We start from the raw sequence: 14,244 nt of genomic DNA, 5'->3' as shown, positions 1-14,244 counted from the left end.
TTAAATTAGAATTCAAGTTGAATATTCAAATATTAAATCAAGAAAGAACTAAGTTTTGGACATCAGTAAGCTCACAGTGTGTAGAAGATGCTATTTATATTGTTATTGCAACTAGTATTAATATCTTTCTTTTATAGCCTGACTGTGACAAGTCTGAAGATATGATGGGCTGCACCAATGAATACTTTCCAGTCTGTGCATCAGATGGCAACACATATAGCAATGCATGTGCCTTCTGCAAGGAAGTTAGGTAAGAAAAAAAATTTGTATGTTTATCTTCATACTAATGCTTATCTGCAATATTAATGCCTCTTTTAAGAACTCGAGAATAGAGACTTGCCTGGTAGTTCAGTGATGAAGAGTTTGCTGCCAGTGCAGGGGATACAGGTTCTATCCCTGGTCCAGGAGGCTCCCACATGCTGCAGAGCAACTGGGCCTGTGTGCCATAACTACTGAGTATTAGCTCAGAGTCTGTGCTCCGCAACAAGGGAAGCTATGAAATGAGAAGCCGGTGCCCTGCAAATAGAGAGTAGCCCCCACTCTCCACCACTAGAGAAAAGCCTACGAAGCTACAAAGACTCAGCTCAGCCAAAAATAAATAAATAAATAAAATTATAAAAGAACTCTAGGATAATCAGTACTGGCATTAATTCAAATACACTAAGGCACAATTGCTATACCTTTGAATTTACCATTTCTGAAGAATTTTGTTGTGGGGTTATCTTTATAATTACTCTCATTTACAGTGCAACACCCACATTAATTAAGTGAATGAAATATAATTAAACAATTAAAATGTTAACAACAGTAGAAACAGATGAATTACTTCACCTAAAACAATTTTTAACTTTTACTTTAATGACATTGAGATAATATATTCATTATAAAGATATACTTTCATTATCTGCATGGCACAAATTTTTTAACTTTTCCCTACACTTTTAAAATTCATTTATAATTATAAACCATGCAGGAACAATGAAGTGACCTGACATAGAATGAAACAGTATAAAGAAGGGACTGTATCTTAAATATTGTTCTTTGAACTAAATTTCCAAAATTCTGTTATTCACTTAACTTTTAATTAGGCTAGATTTTCATGCACTTACTTGATCACAATGTAAGCGTCTGCCTGCAATGCAGGAGACCTGGGTTCGATCCCTGGGTCAGGAAGATTCCCTGGAGACGGACATGGCAACCCACTCCAGTACTCTTGCCTGGAGAATCCCATGGATGGAGGAGCCTGGTGGGCTACAGTCCACGGGGTCGAAGAGAGTCGGAAATGACTGAGCTACTTCACTTTACTTAAAGAGAGAAGCTACTAAACAATCAAGCAATAGAAAACAATAGAAGAAGCAATAGAAGAAAACACAAATTTTCCTTCCTATGAAGACAGATCAAAATAGTGTAGCTTTCAGAGGTTGGGTCAATATGCTCCTGCTGCTCAGGTATGGAGAGATGGGTAAGAAGGAAGACAATACTAGAGAGAAGCCTCAGGGAAGTTAAGTTCAGCAGGAGGATTATCACAACTGGAGAGGCATCAGTAGACAAACAGTCGGCCTAGCAAGCACTGTGTCCATCCTCCTTTTCCATAGGTGTGAGAAGAGGCAAGAGGGACATCTACATAGGGAATTGAGCATCAGAAAATATTCAAAACCTGGTTAGATGATCAGCCAGCCTCTGAGATATGCCTCAATAGGATCTGCCCCAAGGTGCAGTTTCCACTGCAAATTGGAATTAACAAAGCCACTGGAATCTGCAGAGAGTGAGGCCAGTCCATAAGAGAAAACTCATTCTCTGCAGAAATTAAACAGGCAATGATGTCAATTTATTCTGAAGCAGAGAAGGCTGATTCTCATTCTTAAAACACTCTCTGCAGGTCAAAACATACTTTTATAGAGCAAGTAAGCGTGGTTTGACTAGCATAGAGAAGACAAAGGATGGCTAGAGTCTGGCTATGGTCACTAGACAGCTCCTGGCCCTTCAGAAAATAGATTCTACCAGTGCTGAGTCCTTTAGTCAAAAACCCTAACTCAGGGGAAACACAATGAGTCTCATACAGAATTTATAATGTAATTATGTTTTCTTTTTCTTTTCAGGAAACGTGGTGGTCAACTTAAATTTATTAGTTATTTTCCATGCTGATTCCTTGATGTAACTTTCTATATGAAATGATTCCTCTTATTCTTTCTGTTTTACTGAAGGGTATTTCCATGGTTTTTACAAAGGGTAAGGAAACTCATGACACATTCTATATGATTTATCTATACATTCTTTTTCATAGTAAAGTTTGAAAATTCTTGAATTCAATATTTCTGACTCTATATGATTTTAATGAATTTCCTGTTTTAGAAAACATAAGGCATACATAATTCCCTATGAAAATCATGATTGCCTAAATAAAAAAGATTAACCATGCAAAAAATATAATGTCTCTTGTGGGTTCTTGTTCTCTGTCACTCTCATATCCCTAAGTGGTTGAAAGAACACAGTGGATACTTAAAAGATTTATTCACAATTAAATGAGAAACAGTTCTGTGTAAAGCTCTTTTGAGAAAGTTCGTATTAGAAAATCACTTATATTTCTAGGAACATAACAGTTGTTCAGAAAGTTATATAATTGAGTTTGTAATATCGATCTACTCCTGTGGACTATCTAAGTTCCATCTTATTCCAAATCATTGAAATAAATGCCATGAGTCACTATTTCAATCTACTGCAGCCTTGCCTTTGCTGTTCTATTCTGTATGCTTGCTTTAAAAAGGGTTGATAGAAAAAAATAGTTTGAAACGCTCTTAAAGTTTTGTGTGTGTGTGTGTGTGTGTGTGTGTGTGTGTGTGTGTGTGTTCTTCTTTAACCAAGGAAGGGAATTTGATACTAATAGAGATGTTCTCTTATCAAAACTGTGGTAAGGCTTCACAGACTTACTTGCTTTAGTCCTCACAGATACATGGTTAAAGTGTGGTGGAATTTGCTCAGCTGTGTCCGACTCTTTGCGAACCCATGGACTATAGCCTGTCAGGCTTCTCTGTCCATGGAATTCTCCAGGCAAGAATACTGGAATAGGTTGCCATTCCCTTCTCCAAAGATAGGTGTAATTAATTATCTAAAATTATAGATTATTAAAGTTCTGTCTTAAATCATGAAAGAAAAGCCCATGAACCATCTCATTTAAACATTACCTTTGTTGCCTTATATATTTTGCTTTCAGGTTGGGGCAGTATAAAAAAGGATTGTTGACATTTCATTAAAGATTTTTTTTTAAGAGAAGATGAGAAATTCTCATTTATTTTGTATCTGAAGAAGTATGTTAAGGCTCTGCACATTTCTTAGCCTTCATGGAAAAGTGAGTTAGCTGTAATGAAGTCCATTTTTTGACAATAAGGAACTAAGATGTACGATTTTAAATATACTAAAATATGCTATTATGGTAATAAAGATAAATTTTACTAAACTGCATTGCTCTTTTATTAAGTTAAGAAGACAAGAGATTGCCCCAAATGAGTTTCTGTGATGATGAGTTTAATACCTTTGCCTAAATAGGGAAATATGAATCGGTGTACATATAACCTCAATGTCCAGTTGGATAGAAGAATCAGAAATAGCCCTGCAGAGTCTCATGAATAAGTAGTTCTACTGAAATCATTTTGAATTTTCATTATTTGGATAAATGCATCAATGATTTCTTCCTCTTTATAGCCATAGCCATAGCAAGGTTCATTTATACATGTCCTATCTTAATCTGGCAAGGGATTTTTTTCTTCAGAACTCTGACAGTTCCATACATACCAGAAGCATAATCACCAAACCTGCCTTTAGATGTCACACACACGGACTCTAACTTTTCAGGAAGTGTTCTCACCTTCCTTCCTTAGGCCAATAGATGGCCTTCATGGCCTTGTTGGCTTCCTGAGTTTGATCCTCCTTTGTTGTACCTTTTAGGGAGTAATATAGCGAAAAATTTTACTGTATTGAAGAGTTACAGAGAGAAAAGAAAAGTTATAGATATTTAGTCTATTACTTTTCCTGTCTTATATGGTAGAAATATTATAGAGATGATCTGAGTATGTGTGTATGGGGATGGCAAGTGAAAGACTGAAGCTTCCTTAGTACAAATTCACTGTACATTTATTTAACACTGATCATGTTGTGTGGTTTCTAAAGTTGGATGCCTGGAGATGTTCCAATATGAATTTTTACATTCTTTTTAATTTCTGTTTTTGGTTATGTTCTATATTGATCAAAAGACATTCCTGTCAATGTATGTAAGAATATGAAAAACAATAAATATATATGTATAACTGAGTCACTTTCTGTACAGTAGAAATATAACACTGTAAATCAACTATAATTTTTAAAAATACATTATAGTAATGACATATATAATTAAAATAAATATATCTATAAAATATTTTACCTATGAGGGTATAATATCAAAAATGCTTGCAGACAACTAATCCCTGCTTTAATCCAATGTCTTATTGTATAAGCAAGGTTAAATGAAATCCATAGAGAAGAACCTGCCTGAATGATAAATATGACAGAATGAGATCTAGAGATCAAACATCCTAATATTCAGGATTATCAGTTTTCTACCTTTCTCTTACTTCAAATGTTTTTTTTTGTATATTTATATTTGGTATAAAGCCTAAATAAAGATACTGTATTGGACTTCCCTAGTGGTACAGTGAATGAGAATCCACCTGCCTATGCAGGAGACACGGGTTCGATCCCTGGTCCAGGAAGATTCCACAAAGCCCACGCACCACAGCTACTGAGCCCATGTGCCACAACTACTGAAGACTGTGCTCCACAAGAAAAGAAGCCACTGCAATGAGAAGCCCATGCCCCACAACAAAGCAGCCCATGCCATGGCTTGCCCGAAGGCCTGCGCCAAGCAACAAAGACCCAGTACAACCAAATAAATAAACTTAAAAAAAAGAATATATAAACAAAAAAGATGTCATTAAAAAAAAACATATAATATTAAGTCCTGCCTTGATATCTGAGCCTTGTGTGTGCTTACTTCCTCAGTCGTGTTTGACTCTTTGAGACCACATAAACTATAATAGCCCACCAGGCTGCTCTGTCCATGGGATTCTCCAGGAAAAAAATACTGGAGTGCATTGCCTTTCCCTTCTCCAGGAGATCTTCTGGAGCCTCAAATGCCTAACCATGAGCTTCCACACTCTCACCAGGGACAAATCTCAACCAATGACAATGGCTGCCCACAGGAGAGCACCTCTATCAGCAGGATCAACTATATTCCGGTTGGTCTTCAACCTGATGGGTTTCACTTCCATGCCAGTCTGAAAATTATTGAAACAAGCAAGTGACATCACTCCATAGCAAAGAGAGGTCACTTTATTTTTTGTTACTACAAAACCTGCTTGTCACAGCCCCTACTTGTTCAACCTAATTGTTCAATTCAATAATTTTGTTGGATGGGGCATCTTTGTACATTTCATCCTCTTGGGACATACATTATACAAAGTAAAAGAAGTCAAAGGAGTAGACACAAGGGACAACATAGTGTTTCATATTATTTACATAAAACGTCCAGAAAAGGCAAAGCAATCAAATAAAATGTAGATTGGTGGTTGCCGGGTGCTGAGGGTTGTAAGTGGGAGTGACATCTAAAATATAAGAGAGATTATACTGGATGATGTAAATGTTCTTAAATTGTTGTGATGGTTATATATCTAGGTATATTTACAATAAGCATTGCATTATACCTAAAAATGTCTATGTTTTTACTATATAAATATCAAAATAAACATGTTTAAAAGTAATAAAAGACAAGTTGCATATTAAAAGTACCTTTTATTACCAAAGTGTTAAGTTTTAGGTACTATTAAATCCCAAGTTTTTTATTTTCATTATTGAGTAAAATATAAGATTCTTGTAAGAACTAAAATTTCATATGGGAAGCTGCTTCATAGATCTTTGGTAGCCAATAGTGACTCAATAAGAAATGGTTTCCATTCTTAGTGGACAATAATTTTAAATAGTATACTGAAAGTCCCTAGAAAATAGTATGATATCTACTTTTGCTTAACAGCTTTTCCCTATCATCTTACTTAGAGCTTGATATATAATAGGTTTTTATACAATATTTTTAATAAAAATAAAAAGAATACATATATGAATACATCAGGGTTCACTGAATAATTTTTAGAATTTTAATTGTGGTAAAATACATATAAATTCTATTGTCTTAACCTTTTCTAAACATACCGTTTATTAGCATTAAATACATTGACACTGTTGAACAGCCAATCTTTAAAACTCTTTTCATCTCACAGAACTAAAATTCTCTACACGTTAAACAACTACCCAACTACCCATCTGCCTCTCCCTGAGCCCCAGGAAACCACCATTCTACTTTATGTGTCTACGGCTTTGCTACTACTCTAGTAGTACTTCATATAAGTGGAATCATAGAGTATTTGCCTTTTGTTATAGTATGTGTCAGAATTTTTTCTTTCAATGCTGAATAATATCCTATTGTATGTATATACTGTATTTTGCTTATCTGTTTATTTGTTGATGGTCATAGGTGTTACTTCCATTTCTTGGCTACCGTGCTGTTAGGAACACTGGCATAAAAATATCTCTTCAAGATCTTGGTTTCAAGTCTTTTGAGTATATGTCCAGGAGTAGAATTACTGGATTATATAGTAATTCTATTTTTAAATTTTAAAGGAATTGCCAAACTGTTTTCTATAGTAGCTGCACCATTTTACACTCTTCCAATAGTGCACAAGAATTCCAATTTTTCCGCATCTTTGCCAACATCTGGGTTTTTTTCTTTTGCTTTTTTGATAGCAGACTTTCTAATGGGTGTGAGGTAGTATCTCACTTTGATTTTGATTTACTCTTTGAAGAGTTATTTTCTACGCAACCTATTTAGGGGAAAAGGTAATGAAACAAGCTGAATGCTTTTTTTTTTAACAATGTGACTCCAAAAATGTACATTCCAATAAACAATTTCATTAAGAATTAATACTGGAGAATTTAAACAAAGAAGATCCACCATGTAGATCATAAAAATAAAATCACAAAATATCAATGAAAATGTGAAAATTTTTACCAAAAAAGGAGCACGCCTTTTTAATGGCAAACTGTACTTGTCTTTCAGTATATATGAAATTCTACTCCTAGGTATATATCCACAGATGTGAAAATATATGGTCACACAAAACCTGTATAGGACTGTTAATAGCTACACTGTCATTATACACATCAAGGAGATTCAGTCCACTGATAAATGGATAAAGAAAATGTGTTCTATCTATAAGATGGATTATTGTCATAAAAAGCAAAGAAGTATGATAGCATGCTACAACATGGATGACCTTGAAAACATTTTGCTAAGTAAAGGAAACTAGAAACAAAAGATACCTTCCATATATACTGATATACAGGCATACCTTGGAGATGTTGTGGATTTGGTTCCAGGTCACCAATTAAATAAATATTTCAATAGTGAGTCACATGAATTTTTTTGCTTTCCCAGTGCACAGAAAAGCTATGTCACACTATCAGTTCAGTTCAGTTCAGTTCAGTCGCTCAGTCATGTCAGACTCTTTGCGAATTGCAAAGAGTGAATCGCAGCATGCCTGGCCTCCCTGCCCATCACCAACTCCTGGAGTTTACTCAGACTCATATCCATCGAGTTGGTGATGCCATCCAGCCATCTCATCCTCTGTCATCCCCTTCTCCTCCTGCCCCCAATCCCTCCCAGCATCAGGGTCTTTTCCAATGAGTCAACTCTTCACATGAGGTGGCCAAAGTATTGGAGTTTCAGCTTCAGCATCACTCCTTCCAATGAACACCCAGGACTGATCAGCTTTAGGATGGACTCGTTGGATCTCCTTGCAGTCCAAGGGACTCTCAAGAGTCTTCTCCAACACCACAGTTCAAAAGCATCAATTCTAATAAAAAAAAAAAAAAAAGAAAGAAAAGAAAAAAAAAGCATCAATTCTTCAGCGCTCAGCTTTCTTCACAGTCCAACTCTCACATCCATACATGACCACTGGAAAAACCATAGCCTTGACTAGACGGACCTTTGTTGGCAAAGTAATGTCTCTGCTTTTTAATATGCTATCTCGGTTGGTCATAACTTTCCTTCCAAGGATTAAGTGTCTTTTAATTTCATGGCTGCAATCACGATCTGCAGTGATTTTGGAGCCCCCAAAAATAAAGTCTGACACTGCTTCCACTGTTTCCCCATCTATTTCCCCTGAAGTGATGGGACCAGATGCCATCATCTTAGTTTTCTGAATGTTGAGCTTTAAGTCAACTTTTTCACTCTCCTCTTTCATCAAGAGGCTCTTTATATTCTGCCATAAGGGTGGTGTCATCTGCATATCCTCACTTTCTGCCATAAGGGTAGTGTCATCTGCATATCTGATATTATTGATATTTCTCCTGGTAATCTTGATTCCAGCTTGTGCTTCTTCCAGCCTAGCGTTTCTCATGATGTACTCTGCATATAAGTTAAATAAGCAGAGTGACAATATACAGCCTTGACGTACTCCTTTTCCTATTTGGAACCAGTCTGTTGTTCCATGTCCAGTTCTAATTGTTGCTTCCTGACCTGCATATAGGTTTCTCAAGAGGTGGATCAGGTGGTCTGGTATTCCCATCTCTTTCAGAATTTTCCACTTTATTGTGATCCACACAAAGGCTTTGGCATAGTCAATAAAGCAGAAATAGATGTTTTTCTGGAACTCTCTTGCTTTTTCGATGATCCAGTGGATGTTGGCAATTTGATCTCTGGTTCCTCTGCCTTTTCTAAAACCAGCTTGAACATCTGGAAGTTCACGGTTCACGTATTGCTGAAGCCTGGGTTGGAGAATCTTGAGTATTACTTTACTAGCATGTGAGATGAGTGCAATTGTGCGGTAGTTTGAGCATTGTTTGGGATTGCCTTTCTCTGGGATGGGACTACACAACAATCTATTAAGCATGCAATAGTACTATGTCTAAAGCAACCATGTACACATCCCTTAATTTTAAAATGCTTTATTGCTAAAGAAATGCTGACCATCAAATGATTCTTAATGAGTCATGGTAGTAAATATCAAAGATTACTTATCACAAATCACTATAGCAAATATAACAATAGTGAAAACGTGTGAACCATTGCAAGAATTACCAAAATGTGACACAGGGATTCAAAGTGAGCAAATGCTGTTGGAAGAATGGCACTGATACACTTGCTTTATATGATGTTGCCACATACCTTCAATCAGTAAAAAGTGTAGTGTCCGTGAAGTGCAATAAAGCAAAATGCAATAAAACAAAGTATTACTGTAGATATAGACCTATATATATCATTTATATGAAAATCACACATGTTATATGATTCCATTGATGTGAAATGTCCGGAAGAGGCAGAGAGACCAGAAGCAGTTTAGTGGTTGCCAGGAATTATAGGTGTGGTATTGGGAAGTACCTGGGTTTATCCGTTTTTGTTTTTTTCTTGGAATGGGTGAGATGATAGAAATGTTCTGTAAGAAGATAGTGGTGATGGTTGCACAACATTGTGAATATATACTTAAAAAACAAAATTTGTTTTAAAATGGGACATTTTAAGTTTTATGATATTGTAAATCAAGTGTTCAATTAATTTTTTTTAATTTTTATAATGGAAAAGAATATACACATAAATTTACCAGCAATTCACTGAATAATGTTTCTTATACATATCTTTTACAATGAAAAAGGACATTAAAGTGGTTGAATGCATTTTAATAATGTGGCTCTAAATTTATATATTGATCTGAAAGCTTTTATTTTGCCTTTATCTTTTTTTAATGTGTTAATATATATCTATATTTTTTCCATTTATTTTTATTAGTTGGAGGCTAATTACTTTACAATATTGTAGTGGTTTTTGCCATACATTGACATGAACCAGCCATGGATTTACACGTGTTCCCCATCCCGATCCCCCATCCCACCTCCCTCTCCACCCGATCCCTCTGGGTCTTCCTAGTGCACCAGCCCTGAGCACTTGTCTCATGCATCCAACCTGGGCTGGTGATCTGTTTTACCCTTGATAGTATACTTGTTTCAATGCTATTCTCTCAGAACATCCCACTGTTGCCTTCTCCCACAGAGTCTCAAAGTCTGTTCTGTACATCTGTGTCTCTTTTTCTGTTTTGCATATAGGGTTATTGTTACCATCTTTTAAAATTCCACATATATGCATTAGTATACTGTATTGGTCTTTATCTTTCTGGCTTACTTCACTCTGTAAAATGGGCTCCAGTTTCATCCATCTCATTAGAACTGATTCAAATGAATTCTTTTTAATGGCTGAGTAATATTCCATGGTGTATATGCACCACAGCTTCCTTATCCATTCGTCTGCTGATGGGCATCTAGGTTGCTTCCATGTCCTGGCTATTACAAACAGTGTTGCGATGAACATTGGGGTGCACATGTCTCTTTCAGATCTGGTTTCCTCGGTGTGTATGCCCAGTGTGGAGATTTCTTAAAAAACTGGAAATAGAACTGCCATATGACCCAGCAATCCCACTTCTGGGCATAAATTTATATATTTTAATGGATACTTTCATTAGGAATTACTATTAAAGAATGTAAATGAATAACTCCCATATAGATTATCTTTTAGAGGTAAAAATGTTTACTGAAAAGCCGAGCAGGTCTGATATCACATATGTAGCAGCTTGAAACTTGCTTTCTAGTAGTCAGTCTACAATTCTGTCTGGACCAAGCTTTAAATGAAAACTGACCACTCAAATAAAGTCAGTTCTTGCTGGTTGGGAGATAAACAGAGAAGCATCAGACATGGAGCACAAATGAATATTCTAAAGCAATAAAGGCAAATTTGGCTGGTCTGCTATTGAACCACTTGGCTAGCATTTGTGATCAGAAGACTGACATGTAATATCTGTTAGAATTCAAGTTCCCAGATTCCTCTTCTAGAGGTTTTGACTCTTTTTTTAAAAATGTTTTTGATTTTTAATTTTTTTAATTTTTATTTTTTCATTTATTTTTATTAGTTGAAGGCTAATTACAATATTGTAGTGGTTTTTGCCATACATTGACATGAACCAGCCATGGATTTACATGTGTTCCCCATTCTGATCCCCCCTCCAGCCTCCCTCCTCATCCGATCCCTTTGGGTCTTCCCAGTGCACCAGCCCTGAGCACTTGTCTCATGCATCCAACCTGGGCTGGTGATCTGTTTTACCCTTGATAGTATACTTGTTTCAATGCTATTCTCTCAGAACATCCCACTGTTGCCTTCTCCCAAAGAGTCTCAAAGACTGTTCTGTACATCTGTGTCTCTTTTTCTGTTTTGCATATAGGGTTGTCGTTACCATCTTTTTAAATTACATATATATGTATTAGTATACTGTATTGGTCTTTATCTTTCTGGCTTACTTCACTCTGTATAATGGGCTCCAGTTTCATCCATCTCATTAGAACTGCTTCAAATGAGTTCTTTTTAATGGCTGAGTAATATTCCATTGCGTATATGTACCACAGCTTCCTTATCCATTCGTCTGCTGATGGGCATCTAGGTTGCTTCCATGTCCTGGCTATTATAAATAGCGCTGCGATGAACATTGGGGTGCATGTGTCTCTTTCAGATCTAGTTTCCTCGGTGTGTATGCCCAGGAGTGGGATTGCTGGGTCATATGGCAGTTCTATTTCCAGCTTTTTAAGGAATCTCCACACTGTTCTCCATAGTGGCAGTACTAGTTTGCATTCCCACCAACAGTGTAAGAGGGTTCCCTTTTCTCCACACCCTCTCCAGCATTTATTGCTTGTAGACTTTTGGATAGCAGCCATCCTGACTGGCGTGTAATGGTACCTCGTTGTGGTTTTGATTTGCATTTCTCTGATAATGAGTGATGTTGAGCATCTTTTCATGTGGTTTTTGACTCTTTAGAATAAAGAGAAACCCAACTGTCTGCACTTTTAATAAACTTCCAAGTAATGAATTATTCATCTTTGAGACTCTTTCTTTAATTATAGCTACCAAAAGTATTCAGATGTTTTAACCCACTAATCAACCAAAAACAGAAAGGGTATTTCAATAAAGGTAATATTATTTAACATTTTATTGACTGAAATATTCATGATTACAAACTGTATTAGGTTTTCTATTATCAAACACACAATTAAGGTAGGTTTTCAATTGTCAATGTTTAAATGAAGAAAGAAAAAAAGGAATCTTTTTCATTGGTGGGTTCTTAGAGTTGGAAAAATTCTCCAACAATCTACATTCTTGTCTTGTGTACTACTGAAGGCTTAGTTTGGTCATCTAGGAATTTAAAGCCCTGTTTTAGAAGACTAATTGGTTGTAGAATCCATAGCAAAATAGGATTGCAATAAAAGCCATAGGATTGCGTGGCTGAGGCAGAGTCAGCAACGACCCCAATGACTAAAATCAAATTGTCCCTTTTCTCTGTAAAGAAAGAAAAAGAAAGAAAAATTATTTTTAAAAAGTATTTAAAATTGCCTGACTATTGCACTAAGTGCTTCTCCATGAGGAGACTCTGACTGTGACAGAGCTAGGAGGGCTGTGCTCCATAAGCAGCGGGGCCCTCCCACCCCCGCCACCCTGCACAGGTCCTCCTGACCCCCTGGGGCTACTTGACTTTTCCTACATGTTCCCTCCTGACTCAGCCTTGGAACCCACCCAGACCTCAGGAAGAGGATTAGAGATTGTATTCCTGGTTCTCTAAAAGTAGAAGCCCATCTGGGGATTCAGTGAGAGGAAATACCAGAGAGAGAAACTGAAGCAGGAAGTAGGATGGCTGGCTGAACCTTTAGACTGGGAACACCCCCAGAGGGTAGGAGGCAGGAAGGGAGCTTAGGTAGAAGTGTCCTAGACTGCCTGCTCTCTGAGGAAGGTTTGGAGTCTTGTCATGGAGTTCAGGGGACAAAGTGAACCATCAGAGGAGTTCCCTTCTGACATAAATTGTAGTGAATTTAAATTTCTAAAGGCAGTAGAGTGTCTTGCTCAGTTATGCTCCCGGTAGCTTGGAGCTACATCATAGAGGTTATTAGTCAACCTCCGGAGTTAAGAATTACATTATACTGGTCACCAGACTGCCAGTATTAAGTCAAGCAATTAAATCAAGTAAATGTAATTGGTTTATACATGTAGGAAACATCCAGCAGGAATATACTTCAAGGTCAAATAAAAACTATTTTTATGAATGAGACTTCAGGCAAAGATAACAGTGCATTTCTGTGGCTTTTACATGAAAGAACAGTTATTTTCCATGTTTTACTGTGCCTTGGCTATCAGAAACATGGATGTTCCTATTATTTTCTGATTGTGTCTTCATTATTTTGGAATGGCAATATTGAGTTGTTTGTTCTTACATTTTTTCACTGCAGAAAACGCATTTATTAGAGTATGTTTTGCCATTTGTTGCACAGATTGGATCCATTTCTCTGGTACAAAAATGTAATTGACCAACATATATACCACACACTGGCTGTTAAACATAAACAGAAAACATAATATTTTTCAGATAATGAATTTCTTGAATAAAATGTTCTTTGTTCTTAATACGTCATGGTATGTACCAAAATGAAATATATTCTATATTGAAGTTTAAAAATAGACACAAGTTACTCACATATAAAAAATGCTGTACAGTAGAAACCAACACAACACTGGAATGCAACTATCCCAACTATAAAAAAGTGAATTTGTTATAATTCTCCTGTTTTCCTCAATAGTTTCATTATTACATAATCTGATACTCTCAGATTACTACCATATATGTATTTTTTCATATATATGAGTGTTTATAAATGTGTATTTAACCATATACGTATATATATAATTTGGTTAGTAATGACAGTGTTGGTAATTTACATAAATAAATAGAAGTGTGTGTATACTGACATAATCTGCTTTTTTTTTTTAACATATAATACCTAAATTCTTATTGGAACATAGGAATGCTCATTCACTTACTTACTGCTATATGAGCTGATTTTTAGGCATGTTTAAATATATTCATCTGTTTAGTTGTTCAGAAATGTAGTTGACTTTCTTCGCCTCTGTATAATTTCACTCTGAGGTTTTATGAAAATTATTATTTTATATTCCTCCTATAAGTGGAATTTTTTTTAGCTACTTTAATTTTAGCCTTTCTCTTTTCTAGGGTAAACAATTCAACTTTAAACACCACTTAACTGCTTTCAGATGATGGTATACAGCAAAGGTTATGCCCG

General features: G+C 36.0%; 1 protein-coding gene across 1 annotated transcript in view; it reads right to left on the bottom strand.

The window, feature by feature from the left end:
• Positions 1-12,175: 12,175 nt before the first annotated feature.
• The window catches only part of LOC122439739 (sperm-associated acrosin inhibitor-like), a 151,425-nt gene continuing 149,356 nt past the window's right edge, over positions 12,176-14,244 (bottom strand). The window contains exons 5-6 of the mRNA XM_043465051.1: positions 13,381-13,496; positions 12,176-12,454 (exon numbers count right to left, since the gene is read on the bottom strand). Of these exons, the coding sequence (XP_043320986.1) occupies positions 12,412-12,454; positions 13,381-13,496 (159 nt within the window). The 3' untranslated portion in view covers positions 12,176-12,411. The remainder of the gene's footprint in view (positions 12,455-13,380; positions 13,497-14,244) is intronic.

This window comes from Cervus canadensis, chromosome 4 (assembly GCF_019320065.1).
Source record: "Cervus canadensis isolate Bull #8, Minnesota chromosome 4, ASM1932006v1, whole genome shotgun sequence".
In the NCBI taxonomy this organism is placed as follows: domain Eukaryota; kingdom Metazoa; phylum Chordata; class Mammalia; order Artiodactyla; family Cervidae; genus Cervus; species Cervus canadensis.
The sequence above is the reverse complement of the archived record's forward strand: the minus strand, read 5'-3'. Positions and strand labels throughout refer to the sequence as shown.